This window comes from Pelobates fuscus, chromosome 7 (assembly GCF_036172605.1).
Source record: "Pelobates fuscus isolate aPelFus1 chromosome 7, aPelFus1.pri, whole genome shotgun sequence".
Lineage (NCBI taxonomy): Eukaryota > Metazoa > Chordata > Amphibia > Anura > Pelobatidae > Pelobates > Pelobates fuscus.
In genome coordinates this window covers 45,277,900-45,305,583 of record NC_086323.1, presented here as the reverse complement: position 1 = coordinate 45,305,583, position 27,684 = coordinate 45,277,900, and the positions used below count along the sequence as shown (strand labels likewise).

The following is a 27,684-nucleotide window of genomic DNA, read 5'->3' as shown; positions in this document are numbered from 1 at the left end:
CTTGTTCACCTCGTTATGTTATTGGAAAATGATTATAATTGAGGAATTTCCTTAGGTTGTCAGCACCTCCCCAGCCAAAGCAGACCTTTAACTTTTTGTTAGTCTCGCTGGAATTCATTTTCCAAAATATTGTAATCATTTCAGCTTATTCCCATGCACGATTTTAATGGCTTATGACTTTTTTTTTTTTTTTTTCCAAGCGTAAGTGCAACATTTATCAGTCGCCGTTTAAATGAGGGAAAGAATCAGATTTCTTGCAAGTTTACTAAATATTTTCTGAGATCCAAATTGGAATCATGATGATCGTTATTCAATTCTTATGGCTATAGGGTCTGCACAAGGTGGTCTCAGATCAGGGATTACTGGACTATAAGGGCATTATATAAAAAATATGTATATAGATGCACAATGATGACAGCATTAGGTAAGGCTAGAAAAAGCAAACGTGGCTAAAATGCCAATTTTGCTTCCACAGTGGGCCATAAACAATTGTGTACAGAATCACAAAAGGTTGGTTCATTGATTTGCATTAAGAAATATATAGATTAATGAAATGTGTCGCTTATTAGACATCAGCTTCTATTTATCATAATCAACAGAGTTGAGTATGTTTAGGTGTTTTACTACTTGATCTAGCAGTATGTCATATACTGATTTATTATTATTATTATAATTATTACTTTTATTTATAAAGTGACAACATATTATGTTGTGGTGTATAATGGGTACAGATATACAAATAAGGAATGAGAAATAATTGTGAATATGGGCAGAAGGTGGCATTAAAAGTGCAAAGGGCCTATAGACCAATACTCAGGTAAGTTGTAAAACTGTGTTAAAATAGTTTGACATCTGACAGCACTAGGAGACTCCTGGAACCATAACCAGTATAGAGGGCTGTAGTGATTATGGTGCTTGGATCGTTCCTTTAAGGGACAGGTCTCTCTTCTTTCTTGTCAGTTAGTAATCTGTGTAAATGTGAGCTCGAAGTTCAGAAAGTTCTGATATCTTTAACATATGCTACAATTTAATACTTGTCCACCCAAGTCTATGCAATATTGTGTTACCTTTTTTGAGGGTGCAAAGTGAATAAACACAATGAATATATATAAAATGCAAATATTATAACTAAAAGCAAAACATAAAAGCATGTAAACTATACTTATTGTGAGTGCTATTCTTGCATACTTTGTTTAAAGGGACACTATAAGCTCCAAGACCATTTCATTTCATTGAACTGGAGTGGTCTTGGTGCAGTGTCCCTGTCCCCTTAACCCTGCAATCTAAAACATGGTAGTTTCAGAGAGAGTGCAATGTTTATATTAAAGGGTTATGACTGCCTTATCAGGCAGCCACTAGAGGCGCTCCCTGCTGTTTCACGGAGTTTAAGTCCATGAAACCTCTCTGGACGTCCTCACGCTGTGCCTGAGGACGTCATGTGTCTTCAAATCCCCTATAGGAAAGCATTGATTCAAAGGCCTAATGCGCGTACAGCGGTCTCTGCGCATGCACTTTAGGCTCCTCCTTGCAATGACATCAGAAGAAGGTGGAGCCAGCACTAACCATTTAGTTTCCTGGTGTGTGAAAGATTGGGGCAGGGGGGGTGCGGGGCGGGGGGGGGGGGGGGGGTGGAGGCAGAAGTCCACTCTTCCAAATCCACATTTAAATGACCCAAAAAGAGAAATATGTATAGTGTAACATAGTTGAACATTTTTATTGGTAAGCGAAAAAATATGAAAAATATGGATTGCAGGAAATCGCACATGATAGCAGTGATTTTGCATTAATTATAATGGGTTAATTGTTTTGTTAATTTTATCTAGTTTTTTTAAATAAAAAATGTTTTGCTCCACAAGCTTAACATTTTTGTCCAACCTCCCAAGCTGCAGTATGTTCCCTTTAACTCTGATAATACATCTGTATGGAGTGTCTTCAATTCGGTTTCTGGGAGTTGTAGTTTAGCTAATAACTGTCTAAAGTCAGGGCCGGTGCAAGGATTTTTGGCTACACAGATGAAGATGCATTTTGACTCCCCACCCCCCCCCAAAAAAAAAATTAAATATAACAATCTGGAGAAGAAGGGAAGTCTCTTACAACCCTCCTATTGTATCTCTTACTTCCCTCAGCCCCTTTGTGTGTCTCTTTCTTTCCTTCAGCTCTTTTCTTTGTGTCTCTCTCCTCAGCCATTTTGTCATCCCTCCCTACCCAGGGCCTTGTGAATCTCTTTACTCCCAAGCCATATAGACATATAGCATTACACACTACCATACAGGCACACAGTCACAGAGATATGCAGGCACACAGTCATACTGTCTACACATGCAGGTACACTGTCATACAAACACAGACATACAGTCATACAGACACACACCGAGACATGCAGCCATTGTCATATAGAGAAATACAGACACAGTCATACAGAGATATACAAACACAGGGATACAGAGGCATAGACTCAGCCATACAGAGACAGGGCTGGCCTTAGGGGCATGCGAGCTGTGCGGCCGCACAACGGGCCATGGAGCAGGGGGCACCATGTGGCCGACACAGCTCGCACATGGCCGGTCGACAGGAGTTCAGGGGAGCTAAAACAGGTATCTGGTGGAGGATTTCATTATTCTCCACCTGGGTGTAAAAAAAAAAAATATCAAGGCGGCTGGGGCGGTGCTTAACGATCGGTGGAGGTGGGGCTAATACCTTCGGAAGCCCCTGGTAACGGCTGCACAGGAAGAGGTAAGAAGGAAGGAGTCCCTGCTTCACCAACAACCAACTGCTTCCACTGGGAAGAGGTGTGTGTGGGAGGACAGGGGCTGCAGAGGGAGAGGGCAGGGGCTGCAGAGGGAGAGGACAGGGGCTGCAGAGGGGGAGGGCAGAGGCTGCAGAGGAAGAAGGCAGGGGCTGCAGAGGGGGAGGATAGGGCCTGCAGAGGGGGATGACAGGGGCTTCAGAGGGAGGAGCAGGGGCTTCAAATGCATTCAGGACCGCTGGGGAGTCTGGGTGTGGGAGGACTGGGGCTGCAGAGGGAGAGGGCAGGGGCAGCAGAGGGGGAGGACAGGGGCTGCAGAGGGAGAGGGCAGGGGCTGCCGAGGGGGAGGACAGGGGCTGCAGAGGGAGAAGACAGGGGATGCAGAGGGGGAGGGCAGAGTCTGCAGAGGAAGAAGGCAGGGGCTGCAGAGGGGGAGGATAGGGCCTGCAGAGGGGGATGACAGGGGCTTCAGAGGGAGGAGCAGGGGCTTCAAATGCATTCAGGACCGCTGGGGAGTCTGGGTGTGGGAGGACTGGGGCTGCAGAGGGAGAGGGCAGGGGCAGCAGAGGGGGAGGACAGGGGCTGCAGAGGGAGAGGGCAGGGGCTGCCGAGGGGGAGGACAGGGGCTGCAGAGGGAGAAGACAGGGGATGCAGAGGGGGAGGGCAGAGTCTGCAGAGGGGGAGGACAGGGGCTGCAGAGGGGGAGGGCAGGGGCTGCAGAGGGAGAGGGCAGGGGCTGCAGAGGGAGAGGGCAGGGGCTGCAGAGGGGGAGGACAGGGGCTGCAGAGGGAGAGGACAGGGGCTGCAGAGGGGGAGGGCAGAGGCTGCAGAGGGAGAGGACAGGGGCTGCAGAGGGGGAGGGCAGAGGCTGCAGAGGGAGAGGGCAGGGGCTGCAGAGGGAGAGGGCAGGGGCTGCAGAGGGGGAGGATAGGGGCTGCAGAGGGAGAGGACAGGGGCTGCAGAGGGGGAGGGCAGAGGCTGCAGAGGGAGAGGGCAGGGGCTGCAGAGGGAGAGGGCAGGGGCTGCAGAGGGGGAGGATAGGGCCTGCAGAGGGGGATGACTGGGGCTGCAGAGGGAGGAGCAGGGGCTTCAAATGCATTCAGGACCGCTGGGGAGTCTGGGTGCAGTGGAATTCATGCCCCCTCCTTCTGACATTATCTGCAGGGAGACAGGTAAATTGGCAGGAGATTCAGATTTTTGCACCCCCCTGCTCTGACGCCCTAGGGCGGCCACCTGTGCCGCCTTATGGATGCGCCCTCCTTGTCTAAAGTACAAAAGTAACACTTCAACTACAGTTCCCAGAGGGCCTGCTGTACACACAAAGAACTGTTATACAGGCATTTATATGATAGGCTGATCAATGCTACAGAAAGTTAAAAGCTTACTCCAAGTATCATAACCATTACAGCTCACTGTAGTAATCACATTGCTCACTGTAGTGGTTATAGTGCTTACTGTAGTGGTTATGATGCCAGGAGTACTCTGGCCTGGTTCTCCGGTAATGAGGAAAACCGTTGTCTCCTTACCTTGGTCCCCACTGACCTCCGATGCTCCGTAGTGGTCCAATAGCGTGCTTCCAACTTCTGCAGGTCTACACTGGTGCATTGGTGACTCAGAAGGCATGCCTAAATGTCTAAATGCCTATAGCTAGAACCGGCTTGGTTTAAAAAAATCCAAACCAAACATATTCCTGTAATTTTTATGATGACTTTTGGCAATTTCTGATTTCACTTTTTATCTTTTTTTGTGTGTGTGAAAGTTTACATGAAAACATACCTAGTCCCCCGGCATGTGCATCAATGAGTGACGCAGCTACAGCAATTCCTTCTGGTAGACCGAGGGCCTTGGCAGACTCTGAAGTCAATGTATTCCCTATGGAAGATCCAGGAGACAAGACTTGGTTTCCTGGGCAGACAGAGGAAAAAAAAGAAAAAAAAGGTTCTCTTCAGATAAACAGACAGAAAGCAGAGGGTTTCTGCTATATGTTGCCTTAACATCTCTCTAGTGAAACATAAAATAAAGCGCTTGTTGCTATATAAAGGCCTGTTTCTAAATGATTGCAGTTTCTGAATTTCACATATTACCTGCACTGGGAAATGTAAACACGCAGATATAAGTAAAAATAACACGTCTTTAACTGGAGGCTTTCTAAAAAAAATAGGTTTATCATATTTACTTGGATTTAAACACGACATTCCATGGAGCAGTTAACCTGTCTGTCTGAGTACAGCTCTTTGCTTCAGACTTTTAAATAATGACTCTATTATCTGCCATTATTAACATTTATTATACATTTGCTAAGAATTTAGGCAGAACTCGATACCATATGTCAACTGCATTATTTGTGACATTCTTTTGTTCTTCAGTACATGTATCCGTTCAGCTCTTAATTCCTTAATTAGACGTATTCGGGCCCATATAGAGTTAGTAAAGAATAAGGATGCACTCTCTAAAGCTAATTCATAAATCGTAACAGAAAAACACATTATAAGCCCTGGATTAATGAAAATCTATACATTTAGAAAGGGCTTTACCAGGAACAATACATTGAGATGTATCTTGTGTTTAAGTATGTGTGGCACTGAAATTACTCAAAGACATGTATCGATTTGTACATGTATGTATATGTTATATGCATACAAATAAATTGTAATATAAAAGATATATTACAGCATACTTCCCAAGTGTCCCTATTTAGGAGGGAAAGTCCTTATTTTGGCCCTAAATCCCTCTGCAAATCCACAATATAATCCATTAATTGCAAAAAATAGACAAACGGGGAAAAAGTCAAAAACATCTTATGTGTTTTGGACTCTTATGGCTAAGGACCTGTAGGTCCGAAACGCGTAAGGTGTTTTTTGACCTTTGCTCTACTGTTTGTCTATTTTTTGCACTTTATGGATTCGACTTTCCTTTGTGCATTTAGAGCACTTGTTTTTGGCATTTTTTTTTCTTTTGCTATAGGATTTGGAGTTCCTGTGCCTGGCATCCTAGTTCCATGAGGGTAAGTGTCTTTTTCTTCCCCATTTCCCTGTTTGAGCTATTTGTTTTTTTAATTCTGATTTATTTTCACAGTCTATGGTATTAGTTCCCTAATTTCTAGTTTTCCTAAATCCTTCAGTCCTACTTTTCTATCCCAATGTCTTTCTTTTGTAGGAGCTCCATTTTATTGCTGTGTTTGAGTGTATAACAGAGGTCCACATGAACGATACTAGCAGTAATGTGTCTAAACTTTAGCAAATTGATTTTGAAATCAGTCTGTGTAAATACGAAACAATGTTCTTGTTCCAATTTACATCTCAACTCTGCCCCTGGCCATACCCTCACTAACACCCCTAAAATTAAAGAATCCATAATTGTCCATTTAAAATATGTAGGGATATATGTAACTGTGAAGCATGTATTAGAGCAATCTAATACAATAATACCATCTAATGGTTTTTGAAACATTTCTAAACCGCTCTGGAGATTTATATAAGATAGGTAAATTGATATCTCCAGAATTCCTCAATATCATTATTTTCTAATTGTACACACGATCACCAGTATGCACCCCGTCCCTCTCTATACATAAATAGGTATCTGTATGCTAAATAATGTTAGGAAAAGGCTAGATTCATTCAGCCATCTAAAGGTGGACCCAGTCGTGAAAACTGGTTAGCCATCGTAAAAGCGATTAGTTGTTCATAATAGTTAACAAACGTTACCACCAGGAACAAAGTTGAAAGCAGTCCATATATTATACAAACCCAAAATAATACAGAGTAGAAAACAAGTAATGGTATTACAAAGTATTTTAAAAAAAAAACAGAGTATGCCCCTCTGATGAACAGGGGCTATAATGTGTGTCCTGTAGGTATCTAGATAGGGGGTAACCCTTAATACAAAATAAAACAAAAAAGAAAGTAGTTCTAAGGCAAAAAAGCCAAAGCACACAATGTTAGATAACTCAAAGTTGCTAAGAAATTTAAAAGCACATTTATTGGTAAACCTTAAGATACATAAAGAAAATATAAAGAAATAAAGGAAATGAAAAAAAAAACACACACTCCACATCTATAAACCTAAAGAGAGTAATGAAGCTCAGCTAACCTGTGGGGGGTATATACCCAATAGATTGAAGGGTTAACTGCTAACCAGAAAGAAGGGATAAGTAAATGCCTCACGCTATAAGAGCTTAGATAATCGAAATTGTCTTGTAATAGATGGACCAATATTGAATATAAATGAGGTATTGCTCTATTTATTCCATTTATCCTAGAGACTGCTCTCATATAAATACATAGAACCATAATGTATCCAGACATCAAATACAATGTTGTAGCTGTTCTGAAATAAGATGGCTAGAAAATTAAGAACATGCTCTTAATGAGCACTCATATGGATACACAATGAATACAGTGTATCCAGACGCCAAATGCAATGTTACACAAACTGTAGCAGATCTATAATGAGACCAAACTCAGCAACCTGCAGGATTTTAAGCTTTGACCTGAACTTAATCCACCTATATTTTACTTAATAGCTTGGTATAGGTATACTATCTGTTACCTTGTGGTCAAAAGCTAACTAGTGCTGAAGCAATAACCCTCACCGAAAAGTAATCTTTCACTTAATCTATCATCCCCATATGACTCTCAATAAGACAGGTCCGACATACTCTCACTAGAAAACACCACTAATGGTGAAAAAATAAACTAGTGCTGTGCAAGTTAAAAATCGGCGCTAATTGGCGCCTACAAGACCATCGTACCTTTAAGTAATTTTAGTAAATTGGAGCATTTAAACTGTGGTCAAAATCCCCTCCACAACAGATTAAGGGGGGGAAAAATGAGCAAAAACACAAACATTAAAGAAAATAAAATTAAACAATATATAATGACAAAGAATACATGATTGCTTACTTAAAGGGATGACAAAGGCACCATAACTGCATCATCTCACTGAAGTGGTTATAGTGTCTAGAGTCGTCCTTCCATTCAGCATGAAAATATTTTTTAATATTTTAATGCTAAATGAGAGTCGCCTCTGTGCTGTTCGACTAATGAAGAATCATTAGCCTGAGCAGCAATCAGCAATGGGTGGCTGTGATTGGCTGATAGTGTCAGCTGACTGGCTTTAGCCTATCCCAGCACCAATTGCAGGTGTGAATTGGTATGTCTTTAACCCCTTAAGGACCAAACTTCTGGAATAAAAGGGAATCATGACATGTCACACATGTCATGTGTCCTTAAGGGGTTAAGGAAATATGTAATCTCTGCCTTAGTCACCCCTCTAGCGGGTGGCCAGGGACCCCTACTATGGACACTATAAGCACCTAGAACACTTCATCTCATTAAAGTTGTCTGGATGCAGTGTCCCTGTTCCCTAAAGCCTTAGAGAAACTGCAATGTTTACATAGCAGTGAGACTGCGGGAGCATGACCTATACACCAAAACTGCTTCATTAAGCTAAAGATGTTTTGGTGACTATAGTGTCCCTTTAATGGACCACTCTAGGCACCCAGACCACTTCAGCTTAATGAAGTGGTCTGGGTGCCAGGTCCAGCTAGGGTTAACCCATTTTTTTTTTTATAAACATAGCAGTTTCAGAGAAACTGCTATGTTTATTAATGGGTTAAGCCTTCCCCCAAATCCTCTAGTGGCTGTCTCATTGACAGCCGCTAGAGGCGCTTGCGTGATTCTCACTGTGAAAATCACAGTGAGAGCACGCAAGCGTCCATAGGAAAGCATTGTAAATGCTTTCCTATGCGACCGGCTGAATGCGCGCGCATTCAGCCGATGGGGCGGAACGGAGGAGGATCGGAGGCAGAGATCTCCCCGCCCAGCACTGGAAAAAGGTAAGTTTTACCCCTTTTCCCCTTTCCAGAGCCGGGCGGGAGGGGGACCCTGAGGGTGGGGGCACCCTCAGGGCACTCTAGTGCCAGGAAAACGAGTATGTTTTCCTGGCACTAGAGTGGTCCTTTAAGCTTGAAAAGGCACATTATAAGTGCTGATAACAGGTGCCTCCCAGAGGTCAGGGTTCTGTAGGCAGGTGCTTACTCTGCCTTTTGGGAAATTTGAACGTGACTACAACTCCTAAAACTGTAGTCCCACAACACTTCAGAAAGTCATAGTCTAGCCCCTCTGAGATTAGAACATACAGTTGTTACCATAAAATGCATCCATCTGGATTAAACTGCTTTGTGAAATATCAATTCAAAAAGCTCAATGAAATCTAATGTAATAAAAAAAACTGAAAAACCTGCAGCTGAAATATCATTGGACAAAATGTTTGAATAATCTCTTCCTTGTCTACGAAAAACAAATGATATTTTGGCACTCAGCATAATTTTTGATGTAGTCGAATGATGAATTGCTCTGAGCATAACAGGAGGGTCACACTGTCTCAGACAGTTGAGAACCAGATGTTTTTGAATAAATCATTCATACGCACACTATTCGTATTATATACAGTTCATCTGTTCAAAAGCGACTTAAGGATATGTACTAGTTTAACCTGTCTACCAATAGCGTTTTACTGTAGATCCCTCAAGCTATTTAGTATAGTGTAAGAAAGCTTGGATGACTTCATTAATCACATTATAAAATTCTGCCTAAAATGTATTTCATAGGAGTATTAAATGTATTCTAAATTGATACAATAATTATCCGTGATATTTCTCTAGACCAAACAGGTAGATCCCCAGATGTTGTAGAACTACACCTCCCATGATGCTTTGTAATTCTAACTGCATTCTAAAGGCACGCAAAGCATCATGGGAGTTGTAGTTCTACAGCATCTGGGGATCTACCTGTTGGGCAGCCCTGCTCTAGATTAATGTTACAGAAGTAAATACTTTTCCCATTGTTTGCTAGAAAAGAGAGCGTAAAAATACGCGTCTGCGTTCATGCGTCTTACATCTAACTCTGCAGTGAGAAGTGAGATATTAGCCAGGTTGAGGACAGAATGCAGCACACCAGTAACACTTGCAGGGCTATTCACTAGTGTGAACTGTTGGAAATTGAAAGTGAATTTTAAATTAATTAAACCTTTTTAAACCCAAGTAGCCGAATTGGAAACATTCTTAATCTTTGTTTTCAGTTTGGTTGTTTTTCCATAAAATTATAAAAATCATCAACTAATTTGCACCTTGTCAGTGCATCACTGGAGACGCGCAGAGGGCTCTCATGAAAGTTGGATTTGTCAGTCCGTGTGGCTGTCCTGTGTATGGGGTACATGATGTACACCAGCCCATGTAGGAGTGATTTCACAGTCACAGAAATACCCTGCGACAAGCTCACACAGCTGCAAACGGTTTTAACGAGATGTTGCCCTGCACGTTTTCTTGCGACAATAGTCCCACATCAGGACTGTTCGGCTGGAACCGAGACTACAGAGCCAGGAAGCAAATACATTAATCTAGTGAATAATGTTTGCTCAACATAGAAAAGGAAAATAATAACAAATAAAGATTTTAATTCTTGTCTGTAACAATGGAAATAATAATGGAAAAAATAATTAACCACAAATAAGGAGTTTTCACATTTGTAACTGTTTATTTACTGGGGTGAGCAGGACAGTAGAGTAAAGGAAAACAATATTAATAAATACAATTACTTTCACATGACTTCCATGTTCAGAGCGAAATTACTGCGCCATAACGCTCTGTGCATGCTCAAGTGAGTTTGGACAATTTAAACACGGATAAATGCTGTAGAAGTGCATGCTCATACTCATTCCTTCAGTCGTACCGTATGAACGCATGTGTCTGCATGTACGGCATTTTGAGGGATAAATTAATTTACGTAGTATGCTCTGGCTGTATGAGGAAAGCTATAAATACAATGTAAATTAAATATTATAAAAAATATTAAATTAAATACTAAATATATGAACTCCAGAAGGGAGTTCAGCTTACGCCAGTGCTTTATGTGTGAAGAGTATTTTTTTAAAAAAGTGCAGATTTCAATAGAAATTGGCACTTTTATGAATGAACCTTGGTGATCAATCAGGCAAACCAGTCCTGGCTAGTGGCTCAGTGGAGCTAAACTCAATGGCAGGTAGTTGCTTACAGCACCTGCCTTGCAAAGACTTCTCATTGAGCTGTATTGGGAAGTTTGTGATTGGACACACACATAGAGTCTGGGTGGAGTTAGAAGGGGAGGGCTTGCAAAGTCAACAGACAAGAGATCTGCAACTTTTGCAAACTGTTTTTTAGATATATCCCCACGGGAAATGCATAATTAAAAGTATGCATGTTTCCATTAGGGTATATCTACTAAACACTCATTTTTTTTCTGGGCTGTGAAGGTTCTTTTGACTAACAGATTGTGCAATCAGCACTCAAGTGACATTTCTGATTCTCTGCAGCTATATGAACTATAAGCTATATAGCTTATAAGAGTACTATAAGAGTAATGACGGAAGTTGAATATAATATTTCTTAGCATATGTGTAAGTCACATGACTGTGTGATGCATTAATTCGATTTACTTTAAAAAAAAAAAATTCAAGACATAACAGCCAAACGGGAGTGACTGGCTGAGAACAATGGGAGTAACAATGCACAGTGCAGTGCCACTGCTTTCTTATGAACAGTGACATTGCTTTTTGTCTATAGGAAAGAGACATTTACATTCCACTGTATGGTAAGCAAATATACACTAATTCCACAAATGTTCTCCATATACTCCAACATATATATTACATTTGCTTTGCAAATGCAAAACAACTTTCGTTGCTTTAGCACAAATATTGTAATATGAAGTTAGAGTATTTGCCAAACATTTGTGGAACAAATGCAGAATGTTAAGATACATTCATCGTTCCCTAGCTGCTATCTCAAGAATAATAACTGAAAAAGTTTGTTTTTGGAATAATGCTGAGCCTCTCAATTTATTTAATGTGAACTAAACAATTACTAAGAATTTGCCATTAACATCTGAACAGTAATAATCTTCATATTTTACCAATCGTTATCAAGAGGTCCATGGTACAAAAAGACCATCAGGATTATTTAACATGTAAAAAGTGAACTAAAATATAGCTAGATTGGAGATTGGTTTAAGCTATTTTAGTTCCATTTGAATTCTGACAATTTCCACTTTACAGTATTATTCCATGTCCCCGGAACATTTAGGATGGTTGGATGGAGTCCTGTGGGAATGTCTCTAGTAATGTGAGTGTGTCACTAGCAATATCCACAATGGGTGGGCCATCTAGAAAATGAGTGGCCTCATCCAAAAGGGGATGGGTCTTCCCAACAAAGGGCCAGACCCTCCACATGACCCGCAGTCAGATCAGCCCCCAGCTATCAGGACCTTGTAGGGACCGCTGATGAAGCGCTCCCTGCATGTCCTAGTGCCCGCTACATACCCTGAGTGTGTCAAATGATGCGCTTGCACTGTGCTACCCCGGGATAGATCCCTTATGTCCTCACAGGATACCAGGAAACTAAATCGGGACAGCACCCCAAAATCAAGACTACCATGCCAAAAGAGGGACAGCACTCCAACGTCGGGACTATCATGCAAAAAGCAGGACAGTTGGTAGGCATGCTAGTTACTGAATTCTAGATTGTAGTGAATTAAAATCAAACTGGCAAAATTAAGGATAAACTAGCCAAACTCTGACTTCATCCGAGTTGGAGAAATGTTTCAGATCTGCTATTTTTCCCTAAAGCTTGCAATTCAAATTTTAACTCACAACACTGTGGAGTTTATTAAATACACCTGAATGTCTTTAACTGCTTTTACATGGAACTATTAGTAGTCTGCACACTGATAACTTAAGAATGAGAGAAGACCTGAGTAAGATACGTATGTTCCCACCAGGCTGAGACCTCTGATGGGAACAGCTGGAAGGCATTTATCAGAAGTTCACATGGTTTGTGCTGTCTCTGCAACTTTCTGCCCAAGTCAGCTGCATGAAACTATAAACATGTAGCACAGCCTGTGTACACACTGTGCATCCCAAACAGAATAATTGTTGTATTCATCCTATTCAAGCATAATTCCTGGCAATCATTTATTTTTGCTTTATTGCCCAAGCTATGCCATGTATTTATCGACAGTGACAAGGAAATGACCACTGACACAGTTACACATACAAATTTGACAAAAATGTAGTGATCATCTACATTTTGATAACTCCCACCACCACCCTTCAATCTCTCCAGTGGAAACCTTCAATGAAGTTTATAGACTACGTCACAAAAAAACCTCTCGGAAACATTCAATAAATACAGGGTTCGTTAAGGTTTCTAAAAAATTGTTATACTTATGAAGTACCATTTTTGTAAAAAAAATGTAAAAATCTTATATGTATTCAGCTTTTTTTCAATGTTTTATGTTTAATTAAATTTCGTATATTAGTTTTCTTTTACTATTGTACACATGAATGAAGGACTTATTGGTCTTCGATTTTCATTTCCTCTGATACTGATCATTCTAATTTTACCTGCTAATGAAAATGTTATTAAAAATTGTTTGAAAAAAATTAATAAGTAGTGGCTCTGCCACACTGATTTGATGATATTCCCGCCTTGCCCCCAGTTTGTTACTATTACACGTTGTTTTACAATAAGTTTATATATTTGCAATTTTATATTTGTCTTATAAGTGATTCTGAAATAGCTTTGCTATACTTATGGTCACAATAGATGTTTTCAAATATTTCCTGTCATTGATGATAACTGTGATTTGTGGTCTTGTTCCCACATCTTTGTTGCTATTTTGCCACATCATTTTTGTTTATTTTTTGAGGTCCTGTGTCTGACGCATAAAATCATGACTTTACGTCATGTTACATAGTTACATAGTTACGTAGCTGAAAAGAGACTTGCGTCCATCAAGTTCAGCCTTCCTCACATATGCTTTTGCTGTTGATCCAAAAGAAGGCAAAAAAACCAGTCTGAAGCGCTTCCAATTTTGCAACAAACTAGGAAAAAATTCCTTCTTGACCCCAAAATAGCAGTCAGATGTCTCCTTGGATCAAGCAGCTATTATCCCACTAATTAGAAATTGTATCCCTGTATGTTATGGTTTTGCAAGTATTTATCCAATTGCAATTTAAACATCTGTATAGACTCTGACAAAACCACCTCTTCCGGCAATGAATTCCATATCCTTATTGCTCTTACTGTAAAAAAACAACTTTTCTTTGCCTTAGATGAAATCTCCTTTCTTCAAGCCTAAATGTGTGACCTCGTGTCCTATGTATAACCCTGTTTATGAATAGATTTCCAGATAATGGTTTGTACTGGCCCCGAATATACTTGTATAATGTTATCATATCCCCTCTAAGGCGCCGTTTTTCCAAACTGAAGAGATTTAATTTTTTTAACCTTTCTTCATAACTAAAATGCTCCATTCCTTTTATCAATTTTGTAGCTCGTCTCTGCACTTTTTCTAGTGCCATGATATCCTTCTTTAGAACAGGTGCCCAAAATTGCACAGCATATTCAAGGTGTGGTCTTACCAGCGATTTATAAAGAGGCAAAATTATATTTTCATCTCGAGAATTTATGCCCCTATTTATACATGACAAAACCTTACTGGCCTGAGCAACGGCAGATTGACATTGCATATTGCTACCTAATTTGTTGTCTATAACAATTCCCAAATCCTTCTCGTGTGTGGTTATCCCTAGTTCACTACCATTTAGGGTGTAAATTGCTTGTGCATTCTTTACCCCGAAGTGCATAACTTTGCATTTTTCTACGTTAAATTTCATCTGCCATTTTAGTGCCTAGTCCCCCAATCTATCCAAATCCTTCTGCAGCAAGGCAATATCCTGCTCACATTTTATTACTTTACAAAGTTTTGTGTCATCTGCAAACACTGATACATGGCTTTCAATGCCCATTTCAAGATCATTTATAAATATGTTAAATAGAAGCGGTCCCAAAACAGAACCCTGAGGGACACCACTTACCACTTTTGTCCAGCTTGAAAATGTACCATTTATGACAACTGGCTGTACTCTATCCTTAAGCCAATGTTCTACCCAAGAACAAGAATATTCATCTAGACCAATTTCTTTTAGTTTGAAGACTAACCTATTGTGAGGAACCGTATCAAATGCCTTGGCAAAATCCAAGTAGATCACATCCACTGCAACACCCTGATCTATATTTCTACTTACTTCTTCGTAGAATGCAATTAGGTTAGTTTGACATGACATATGTTTCATAAAACCATGCTGATTATTGCTAATAACACAGTTCTTCCCAATGAATTCCTGAATATTATCCCTTAATAGCCGTTCAAATAATTTCCCAGTCACAGAAGTTAAGCTCACAGGTCTTTAATTTCCAGGCAAGGATTGTTAACCCTTTTTAAATATAGGAACAACATCTGCCTTCCTCCAATCCTCCGGTACAATACCTGAAACAAAAGAATCTTGAAAAATTAAATACAGAGGTTCACTTATTTCCCCCACTTAGCTCCTTAAGTACTCGTGGGTGGATACCGTCAGGCCCCGGAGCTTTATTTACATTAATTTTCTTTAATAGCTGTAGCACCTTGTCTCGAGTTATCCAATCACAAGTTATCTGCAAGTTTGTTGCAGCAATCATATGCATATCTCTTGCCATAGGATCCTCATTAATATATACCGAAGAAAAATAGTTATTTAACATTTCTGCCTTTTCCTGGTCTTCATTGACTAACAGACCCATCTCTGTTTTCAGTGTACCTACACTTTCATTTTTTGTTTTTTTAGAATTAATGTACTTGAAAAAATGTTTGGGGTTGGTTTTGCATTCTTTGGCTATCAATTTCTCATTTTCTAGTTTAGCCACTTTAATTGCCTTTTTGCAAGTATTATTGGCTTCCTTATATCTTATATAGGATGCATCTGATTGGTCCGATTTAAATGCTTTAAAAGCCCTTTTCTTATTTTTAATCTCTTGTTTTACTTCTCTACTAAGCCACATTGGTTTTAATTAGTTTCTTTTATATTTATTACCCAATGGTACATACTGTGTACCTTTCTAATATTTGTTTGAATAGTTTCCATTTTTCCTCAGTGTTTTTATCACTAAGGCGTTTATGCCAGTCGATATGTTGTAGAGCTGCCCTAATCTTATTAAAATTGGCTTTTTTTAAATTATACGTTTTAATATACCCCACATGCTTTTGCTTTTTTGAGTTTATTTCAAAAGTTACCATATTGTGATCACTATTTCCCAAATGCTCCCCTACTTGAATGTTGGTTACTCGCCTGTCTGTCCTTTTTACTCGCCTGTCCTCTCCTTTCCAGGCAGTAAATCAACTTGGTTGGCTAATGCCCCAACATTTTTGTTTGCCCAAACCTGATGGTTACAAGTTTGATTCCTAGCAGGGCCTAGTCAGTGTTTTATCTAGGCAAAAGCAATAAAAAAAAAAGAGTACCATTATTACTAAATAATAATAGTCTATCCAAAGGGCAGAATGGACACTAGGGAGGGCAGTATTCTGTGACAAGTGTCAATCACAGGGCAGCAAAGATTACCCTTCAAGAGTTACATAGTTACATAGTTACATAGCTGAAAAGAGACTTGCGTCCATCAAGTTCAGCCTTCCTCACATTTGTTTTTTGCTGTTGATCCAAAAGAAGGCAAAAAACCCTAGTCTGAAGCACAATTTAGCAACAAGCTAGGAAAAAAATTCCTTCTTGACCCCAGAATGGCAGTCAGATTTATCCTTGGATCAAGCAGTTATTACATTTTGTTTTTGATACTCATTGTTCGATTTAAAATGGTACTTCTTGAGTGCGTATCTCACATGTTGTATAACGATCGTCGGTTGATGTTGTTATCTGTACCTTCCGAAGCATATATTTCATGATTAGAGACCTGCGTGTCTCACCTCTGTTTTGTCGTCTTTTCCTATACTTTATTTTAATGTTGCGGGACCTGCGAGTCCCTGATTTCTTAACTTGTTCATCTATACAATAAAAGATATAATTTACAAAAATAAATAAAAAATTGTGTATCTATTAATATTTGTTATTTAAGGAGTTAATAATGTCAAAATAATGTTTTTCTTATATAAAATGTAATACAATATTGTTTATATCACGTTTCAGGCAGCAGCTTTTCCAAAAGATTTACTATTGAAGCCGGTGGGATATCTTGTTGTGCGGCTATTGTAAGGCGATCGATTTAACAATACTTCCTGAAGATTTTGATGTTACAGCCAACTACTTGTTCATCACTTCAAAGGTATCAAATACTTCAATGGGAACTGTCACATTTTCACTTGAGATGTTTTGTAGAGCATTTACCCCAGTCGGAACTATTGATGTACAGGCTTTTCATTGCGAATACTCGCTGAGCCTAACATATGCTTAAAAATATGTCCGTTGAGACACACAGAGACACATATATTGAAACATATTTGCAGACAATAAAAAAAGAATAGAATGTTATAAAACATAATTCCTAAAAATCGCCACCACTTGTGCTCCCTCTAAGCAATGTTTTGTTAAATTCTAACAGTTAAGGAAATTAACTTCAAAACAACCCCACATTCCAATCTGTATACTAAGAAAAAAGTATATAGGAATATTAATACTCAATGAAAACTGCAGAATGTATTTATTGATGATTCATTTTCACGTGCTATTTTGCTGCTCAGCAACAAAGTACTTAGAGGGAACACCGTCTACTGCCAATTTTTTTTTTTTTTAAGTTTTTATTGAAAGACTTTATGCATTACAAAGCATTGATATAAGTAGTAGAGCACTTCATAAAACACAAATAGCATACAACAATCGGGATAAGACGATGATAAAATGTTTCCATATACATAAAAGAGATGTCACGTATGGTAAGATATGTTATAACATTCAAAGCTGTGACCCATGAGAAGGTGACATCCTGCTGCATTGATGACCAATGTACTGTAGGGGTTTTACCTCCATCTGATGATCTGGAGCAGGGTGGAAGGCATAAATCACTCAATTACAAAGCAACGATATGACAGTCAAAATATTGGTCAATGAAAGGAATAGACCACTTGGGTCCACTGCTGCCCTCGGGGTCGAGTTGTCCATGCAAGTGGTATTTGCTACCTGAGTGATTATGAGCCAAGGTGGTTCTTGTCTTGCTGGATATGGGGGATGGCGTTCCCTGGTAGGTATGGCTATTTGCGTATGTGGCAAGTAGTACACAGTGGGACTGAAGAACACTAAAAATTGTGAACTTCGCTAGGGGTAAGCTCCTGGTATTTCAGGTGCCTGGATGGTTAGTGAGGAATCGCAAACACTGTTGCCAGGTGTCTTTATGGAGTTTAGAGTATCTGATTTCTCCTAAGGTTCTCATTGACTCTACCTTTGGAATCCATTCTCTTATAGTCGGCATTCTTATGGTACTGCCAATTTTTTGACAGGTGCACTTAAAGAAAACTGTTTGAAAGCGGCTTACAATAATAAGAAAAAGACAAATATATAATGATGTTGTTTCTTACAGCACATGTAACAAGTAAAATTAGTTAGTATTTGAAAAGAGATTGCACCTTACACTAATAGGGTTCAAATGGAGTTGAATTTAATGCTTCATTTCTCTGTCTAAATAAGTCCTAGGTTTTTCTTATTTGATCCAACTCCACTGAGGCATTTCAGGGGCAAAAGGTTTACCAAAGGAAAGCACTGTCTGTAGACTTTCCTTCTTTTATCGCTCCTCAAAGCCTAATCTGGAATTTGCTACGCTCTGTGTTCTGTTTAAAGTACTGTCATTTTATGGTGTCGCTGACCCCTCTACCTTTAATGTGGTTTCCAGGGTAACCAGATATTTACCAGACGTAACAAACCCAATAGACAACAATACACGTCTTGGTTAAAAAAGTTTTGTAAGCAAATTCTCGGATATGAAAGCTTGCTAATATTTTAATGAAACTGAATTTACTGACGGTTTTGAAAAAATGTGATGCAGCAGGGGGGCTTAAAACAGGGCTAGGACACATTCAAGAACAGTGTTTTATCTGTCACGCAGAACTCAGGCCTCTTATTTTATGGGAAACATAATTGTAGCTGGCCATAGAGCTGTGAAATAAATGTTTGCCAATAAAGACAAAAGAGAAAGGTTCTGTTCCCAGTAACCTGTCTGCCAAAAGACAGAGGTCCTTTGTATGAAATGCAATAAAAAAATAAATTAATGTAATATACCACAGGCTTGCAATGTTGTGCAGATTTTTCTGTGGAAAAAAATGTACATGGTTGAAATCCCTCCTTCTCTGCTCCCCCCTCCCTTTTTCATTTTTTATTAGAGAACAGTAAAAATGACAGTAATGGTTTTGAAATGTTAATGTGGTAAACCACCTAAAAGCACTGTATAAATAAAGTTTTTCCCCCTTACTTTGGAATCTGAATTGTTATTTGTCCCAAATGTAATGTTTATATTTTCTAATAAAGTTGGCAGCCATTTGGCTGAGCTTTTTACTATTCCCCGACTGCACTGTATGCAATCTATTGCCTGTCACAATGCAATTTATAGAGACATCTCTTCTCTATGTCCTTAATCCAATCCCTGTCTCTTACTGTGATGTAATTCCAGTAAAATACAAGTTTAGCAGGCTAAGATTGCCACAAGGCATATGTATGTATATGTGTTTGTAGTATCAGTTAGTTAATTACACGTAGCTAAGATACTGTTATCACTGTACTGACCAGGTGCAGGAATGTAAGAACTGGAATTACGCGTCCCTCTCCTTTGTATCAGATGAGCCACGTGGTTAGACCGGATGGATGAGTTTAGACTCTATTTATTAAATAGGTTAAGGGTATGTGTGGGTGTAGTTAATTGTGGGAGGAGCTACAGTGCTATATAAGGAATGTACTCTATGTATTCAGTACTCAGACTTTGCTGTATTTTGGTGACGCTAGTCCCTCTGAGTCCCGATCGGTGATCCAATAAAGAATCTCTTCCTTCCTGAAGAAACCTGTGTCCATCTCTCTGTGCTTGGCTTCCGTCAGTTTCTCCGGTATCATTTGGTGCGTTGGCCGGGAAGCTCATCGTTCAACGGTAGCTGAGAGGCAGAGGCGTGAGACGGTCTATCTTTGCCCACGTTCTCTACGGCTGCACCCCTGAACTTCTGCGTGGACCTCCCTTCGTCTCGGCGCCACTGGTCTGTTGTCCAGGAGATCATCGGCCTCTACGTGAGAAGTGCTGGGGTGTCCCCGTCGATGAGTGTGAACTCAGGTTCAGGAACGAGGAGGTAAGACAACTGCTGTTTTAGACGGCAGGACCCACTAGGGGTATACCGATTGTGCGGTAGGCCCAAAGGGGTTTTGAATCTGTGTATCTGCCCCCTCTGTCGGAGGGAAGGAGCGAAGGCGCACCGCTCGATCGAACGCTCTTTAGTCAGACCGTTTGATTTGGTTAGTCAGGCGGGGTCCTGGTGTAAATAGCCCTAGCCGGACACCGGTGTCTTGTCTAGACTAGCGTTCTAGGGTGTATATTACGTTCGCTAGGTCGGAGGGACCGGGAGACTAAGCGGCGCCTGTGTAAATTCGGTTCGCTAGTTCTCATCCTATCTGGGCTAAGTGGGAAGGCGTGTAAATTTGGAACCCACTAGACTTTTGATAGTGCGACTAAGAGGCGCCTGTGTAAATTCGGTTCTCTAGCTCGCTATATATGTGGTGATTGGGCAGTGTGGCTAACCAAAACGGGTGTATATAGTTTTAGGTAGTCCATTCAAGGTACTGGCCAATAGTTTAGTTGGGAATTGTAAATGTGTTAACGATTGTTTTAGTAAAGTGTATATCTTGTTAGATAGCGCGAGCTCAGCCGTCTAGCGAGAGTGTTAATAGTGTGTTGCTGTATTATAGTGCACGGTACCATAACCCTGTATATTTACTGACATTATATAATAAGTACTAATCATTGTCGTCCATTGCATGTTTAACACCATAACCACTAATAATTGTATTGTGACCTTAACTTGTGCTTTGACCTATGCTAACCGTACTGTAACCGCTATTTGTAAAAGACGATGTTACTGGGGTGTGTTATAGACGGGTAATTCGTATATAGAGAATTATAGCGTGGGTGACTGTATAGTTACGCCAAAGGGCATAATATTGATTATATAGTGACTGGTGTAACAGCTGTGTGTGTACGGGAATTCCCTGAGTGTTTATTGTTATTGTGTACGTTTCACTTGGTAACCGTACCACGTGGTGCTGTTGCCAGAGGAAACGGGTGTGACTGTTGAATAGTACGCGTGTATAGTATTCGTTGTCGACGACGTTCCATTGTTAAGTATGGGTGCGTCGCAGTCAACGATTCCGGATCCCTTAGGATGTATGGTTAAGAATTTTAAAAAGGGATTCAAAGTTTGTGATTTTGGGGTAAAGATGTCTCCTGTACGTTTGGTCACTTTGTGTACTAGGGAGTGGCCTACTTTGGTTGCGGCATGGCCGCCACGTGGCAGTTTGGATCCAACTCTGGTACAGCGCTTACACGTGGCTGTATCGGGTAGGCCTGAACTTTACGGCCAGTTTCCTTATATTGACTGTTGGAGACAGGCCGTAAATGACTCGCCAAAATGGCTCCAGACATGCCACGAGGAGCAGTGTCGCCTCATGGTAGCTAGGACTTGCTCGTCCACTAGGACTGGTGTTAGGCCCATTTTGGACACGCCCCCTGAGTCCGAGATCCCTTTGCCGCCCCCTTACTTTCCGTTAAGAAGAAGTGACGCAAACGCAGGAAGTCCTGCACCCCTCCCCTCATTACCCTCATCCACTTCCGCTTCCTCCTCCAGTACAGGATCCACCCCCCCTCGTACTAAATCTCCCCTTCCGGAACCAGAATCCACCCCCATTAGAAACGAATATCCTGATTTGGCGCCACTTCAGACTTCCGGTCAAGCTTCATCTAGCTCGGCTCGAAGTGTTTTATTTACGACCTTTTCCCAAAACCGACCTCCCACATCCCCATACCCTATCTCTCCCCGACCGGAACCCATGACTGACGCCTCTCTACGTAGCCCCATCCAAACCCGACAGTTGACTGGTGCCCAACAATTAAAGCACTATCAGATGCCTCTTCGTCTGAATCCCGGGTCAGCTTATATCGATGCCGCAGGTCAAATGGCACACGCTGACCCAGTCTTCGTATATGTCCCATTTACCACAACCGATCTTTTAAACTGGAAGACCCATAATTCCTCGTATACTGAGAAACCACAAGCTATGACTGATCTGTTCACCTCAATAGTACAGACGCATAATCCGACATGGGCTGATTGCCAGCAGTTACTAATGACTTTATTTAACAATGAGGAAAGGACAAGAATAAATCAAGCAGCCATTAAAGCATTAGAGGATAGAGCCCGTGCTTTGAACCAAGCCAATCCAGCAGCATGGGCCGCGACACACTATCCCAACACCGATCCCGATTGGAACGTAAATGGTGCTGATATGGTTCAACTCAGAGCCTATAGAGACGCTATAATTGCTGGCATGAAAGCCGGAGGAAAGAAAGCCATTAACATGTCGAAGACAGTTGAGGTGATCCAGAAAAGCGATGAAGCGCCCAGTGTCTTTTATGACCGATTATTGGAGGCATACCGCTTGTATACCCCCTTTAATCCGGAAGACGCAGACAATTCCCGAATGGTTAACTCCGCCTTTGTCAGCCAAGCATACGGAGATATTAAGCGCAAGCTACAAAAGTTAGAAGGGTTTGCAGGTATGTCCATCACCCAACTAATGGAGGTAGCAAATAAGGTCTATATGAACAGGGATACAGAAAGTAAGAAAGAGGAAGAGCGCAAGATGCGTAAAAAGGCTGATATGCTAGCGGTAGCGATCGCAGGCGTAGATAAACGGGGCCCAGATAGAGGCAATAATAGATGGAGTAGGGAGCCTTTGAGTAGGGATCAATGCGCGTATTGCAAGGAAGAAGGGCATTGGAGGAACGAATGTCCGCAAAGAGAGCAGTACGAGAGAGACCAACCCAGGGCAGGCTACGGAAACTTTAGAGGTAGAGCGAGAGGTAGAGGAGGCCCCGGAGGGAGTAATGGTTATAGAGGGAGTAATGGGAACAGAGGAAGTGTTAGGGAAGACAGGTATATTCCAGCAGCGCAAAGGTCCCGCGATAGAGAAGGTAGGGACTTTGTAGGATTGGCTGACACTGTCATGGAGGACTATTGATACCGACCGGGCTCCATCCCCCTTGGTCGAGCGGAGCCTATGGTCGATGTATCAATAGGGGGGAAAAGGAGTGCGTTCATGATCGACACTGGTGCTGAACATTCAGTGGTGACTAATCTAGTTGCTCCTCCATCTGGAAGGACTATTACTGTGATAGGAGCAACTGGAAGAAGTGCTGAAAAACCGGTTCTTAAAAGTCGACTCTGTACATTGGGAGGCCACGTAGTAAAACACCAATTCCTTTATATGCCTGAATGTCCAGTCCAATTGCTGGGACGTGATATGCTATCAAAATTACAAGCGCAGATTACGTTCCTACCAAATGGAACAACATCCTTAAAGTTTAATGGACCTTCAGGTATTATGACTTTATCCGTACCAAAGGAAGAAGAGTGGCGACTTTATACAGTGTTGACTAGCCAAAACCCTAGGAGTGATGAGACATTGTTTAACATACCAGGAGTTTGGGCAGAGAACAACCCACCAGGACTGGCCCGCAATATTCCACCAATAAAAATTGAACTGAAACATGGGGTTTATCCAGTGAGCCTAAGACAATATCACATTCCGCAGAAGGCTAAGAAGAACATCCAATCCTATCTGGATAAGTTCATACGGTATGGTATCCTAAAATTCTGTACTTCCCCCTGGAACACCCCATTGCTGCCTGTTCAAAAGCCCGGTACAGATGAGTATCGACCTGTACAGGACTTGAGAGCAGTCAATGATGCGGTTGTTAGCATACATCCAGTTGTACCCAATCCATATAACCTGCTTGCTTTAATTCCGGGCGGGGCTACTTACTTCACAGTCTTAGATCTCAAAGATGCCTTCTTTTGCCTCCGAATTGCCGCAGAAAGCCAATGTATTTTCGCTTTCCAATGGGAGAACGCTGTAACGGGCTCAAAACGCCAAATGACTTGGACAAGACTGCCCCAAGGGTTTAAAAATTCACCTACCCTATTTGGTTCAGCTCTAAGTCAAGATCTACTGGATTTCGAGTCTATCCCAGGAGAATGTGTATTGTTACAATATGTAGATGACTTGTTGATAGCAGCAGTTACAAAAGAAAAATGTCAGCAAGCAACGCACGATCTACTACATATTCTCTGGAAGGCAGGATACAAGGTGTCCAGGAAGAAGGCTCAGTTGTGTTTGCCAACTGTCAAGTATCTGGGATTCCATATCTCTGAAGGTCAAAGGATTATGGGGCCAGAGAGAAAAGAAGCTGTCTGCCAAATACCAATACCCAAGAATAGAAGACAAGTGCGAGAATTCTTGGGGGCAGCAGGCTTCTGTAGGATATGGATTCCCAGCTATGCGATACTGGCAAAACCTCTGTACGCAGCCATCAAAGGTACAGAGCACGACCCCTTCTTATGGACCCAAGAACAGCAAACGGCATTTGAAGATGTGAAGAAGGCTTTGATGAGTGCCCCAGCATTAGGTCTACCTGATCACACACGACCATTCTACTTATATGTACACGAGCAAAGAAGAATGGCTGTGGGAGTATTGACACAGTACTTGGGATCATGGCAAAGACCTGTTGCCTACATGTCTAAGCAACTGGATGCAGTGGCCAGCGGACTTCCACCTTGTCTAAGAGCCGTAGCTGCAGCCGCCCTGCTAGTAGCTGAAGCCGATAAACTCACTCTGGGTCAAGAACTTTATGTACGAGTCCCACATGCAGTACAGACGTTGTTGGATTACAAAGGAAATCATTGGTTTAGTAACAGCCGTATGACCAAGTATCAAGCAATGTTGTGTGAAAACCCAAGAGTGCATTTAGAGACTGTAAACACCTTAAATCCAGCTACCCTTTTGCCGCAACCTACTGAAAGTCAACATGATTGTTTGGAAGTAATGGATGAAGTATTTTCAAGTAGACCAGATCTTCGTGATTTTCCCATCCAGAACCCCGATGTTCAATATTACACCGACGGCAGTAGTTATGTGAAAGAAGGGATCCGCTATGCAGGATATGCAGTGACAACAATAGACAAGGTGATAGAAGCTCGGCCACTGGCGAAAGGAACATCAGCACAAAAGGCAGAATTAATAGCACTAACACGAGCGTTACAATTGGCTGAAGGTTTAAGAGTAAATATCTATACGGACTCTAAGTATGCGTTTTTAACCACTCATGCCCACGGAGCTTTGTATAAAGAAAGAGGACTACTGAATTCAGAAGGCAAAGAAATCAAGTACGCAGCTGAAATCCTACAACTATTGGAAGCAGTGTGGGAGCCGAAAGAAGTCGGTATCATACATTGTCGAGCGCATCTGAGAGGAGATGGTGATGTAACTAAGGGAAATCGGATGGCAGATAGTGCAGCTAAGCGTGCTGCTGAATCAGGAAGACAGGAGTATGTGGGGCATATAGCTGCTCTTATACCAACTCCACTGTCCCAATGGACTCCAGTTTATACAGCTCAAGAAGAGGAGTGGTTAAAGACTGAACCGGGAAAGTATTTGGAGAACAAGTGGTATCAGCTAGAAGATGGAAGAATAGTCATACCAGCATCACTAGCGGTAGAAATTGTCCAAAATTATCACAACGGGACACATTCTGGGAGAGACAGTACTGAAGAATCTCTCAGGAAACATTTCTACATACCAAGATTGTCCAACTTGACTCAGGCCATTGTACGCAGATGTGTAACGTGTGCTAAGAATAATGCAAGACAAGGACCAGTAAAGCCACCAGGAGTCCAGTTTATGGGGGGACTCCCCATGTCCGATCTACAAATAGACTTTACAGTAATGCCTAAATCGGGTGGACATCGTTACCTGTTGGTAATTGTGTGCACCTATTCAGGCTGGGTAGAAGCATGTCCTACTCGTACAGAGAAAGCAGGAGAAGTTGTAAGATTCCTGCTACGAGAAATAATACCCCGATATGGACTACCCTGTTCTATAGGATCGGACAATGGTCCAGCTTTTGTTCATCAGTGCCTACAACAACTGACTCATATGCTTGGTATAAAGTGGAGGCTTCATACTGCATATAGACCCCAGAGTTCTGGTAAGGTAGAGAGAATGAATAGAACTATAAAGAACCAGTTGGCTAAAATGTGTCAGGAAACCCAACTTAAGTGGAACGTTCTCTTACCCATAGCTTTATTGCGAATCCGCAGTACCCCTACCAGAAGGATGGGCCTCTCTCCTTTTGAAATCATGTATGGGCGACCACCTCCCGTACTTGGTAACTTAAGGGGGGACTTGAGTCAGTTGGGAGAAGGAATTACCCGGCAGCAGGTTGTAGAGTTGGGTAAGACTATGGAGGAGGTACAGAAATGGGTACAAGATAGATTACCTGTGAATATTTATCCCCCTGTTCATAGTTATCATCCAGGAGACCAAGTGTGGATTAAAGAGTGGAATAATGTACCGTTAGGGCCCAAGTGGAGAGGTCCTTATGTTGTTCTTTTGTCTACCCCTACAGCGATAAAAGTAGCCGAAGTAACTCCGTGGATACATCACTCCAGGGTTAAACCAGCAGCAGTCGATTCTTGGCAAATTACAGCAGATCCAGAGAATCCCTGCAAGATCCGGTTGAAACGCACTACTCAGTCGGAGTAACGAGGAATTATTGTGGATTACAAATTTTATTGTTACAGGTGTGAGTGAGAAGGCCATAATAAAGCCTGTCCGCTTACCAACACATAGTGTATAAGCCAGGAAAGTCTCGAAGGGACACCTGTGAAGACGAGCAGAACTCCATTCCCTGCAGCCCTCACATCCTGGAAGCTGAGGTTCCATCGCACGGACGAAGACTGAGGATGACGGCGAAAGATGTGCTTTTGATTGTGTTTATTTATATGTGTTTTTATATTCAGGAAGGTAGAGGTACCGACACTCCTAGCTGTGAGGTATGCATTAAGACTACGAGAACAGGTAACCATATTTCCCAAACCCTAATTTGGCATTCACAATACGAATGTAAAGGAGAGGTATCAAGATGTAGATACCTAAATATAGACTATAGTGTGTGCCATTTAGGAGTAGGAGAACCTAAGTGCTTCAGTCCAGAGTATCAACCTCGTACAATTTGGTTGACTCTCAGGAATGGAGATCCTCAGGGGACCCTAATTAATAAGACGGTGTTAGAATCCGTACATTCTTCGGGTGTTCTGCTATTTGATGCATGTAAGGCGATATCAAGTGGTAGAAAACCGTGGAATGTATGTGGGGATCTTAGATGGGAGAGGACGTATGGGTCTAATGATAAATATATTTGTCCCAGTAGTAAAAATAAATATGTGAGTCCTAGATGCCCAAATAAAGACTATAACTTTTGTCCATATTGGTCTTGTGTGGGGTGGGCGACTTGGGGACAGACAGTAGATAAAGACATGATAGTGACTAAGTTGCCGACTAGCCCTTATTGTAAGTCTATGGAATGCAACCCAGTCCATATACTTATTAATAACCCCGACAAGTTCCTAGATAAGTATGGAAATTTATTTGGGTTTCAGATATACGGGACGGGTTTAGATCCTGGGACATTATTGTTTATAGGAATAGAGACTGATACGGTATCCTCCCAGACTCATCAAGTATACCATTCCTTTTATGAAGAGATGAGTATAGATAATAAGATCCCCCATAACGCTAAAAACCTGTTCATTGACCTAGCTGAAAGTATTGCCGGTAGTCTTAATGTTACCAACTGCTATGTGTGTGGAGGTACTAACATGGGAGACCAATGGCCTTGGGAAGCAAAGGAGGTAATGTCCGGTTCTGAGGCAGTTGACCAACTAATATCTACAAGCCGATTATCATTTGAGTGTTAGAGGTAAATCTGAGTGGAG

General features: G+C 41.4%; 1 protein-coding gene across 2 annotated transcripts in view; it reads right to left on the bottom strand.

Annotated features, from left to right (window-relative positions):
• The window catches only part of FGGY (FGGY carbohydrate kinase domain containing), a 291,415-nt gene that overhangs the window by 155,958 nt on the left and 107,773 nt on the right, over positions 1-27,684 (bottom strand). For both annotated transcript variants that reach the window (XM_063428025.1, XM_063428026.1), the window contains one exon: positions 4,523-4,651. In XM_063428025.1, coding sequence (XP_063284095.1) covers positions 4,523-4,651 — 129 coding nt within the window. The remainder of the gene's footprint in view (positions 1-4,522; positions 4,652-27,684) is intronic.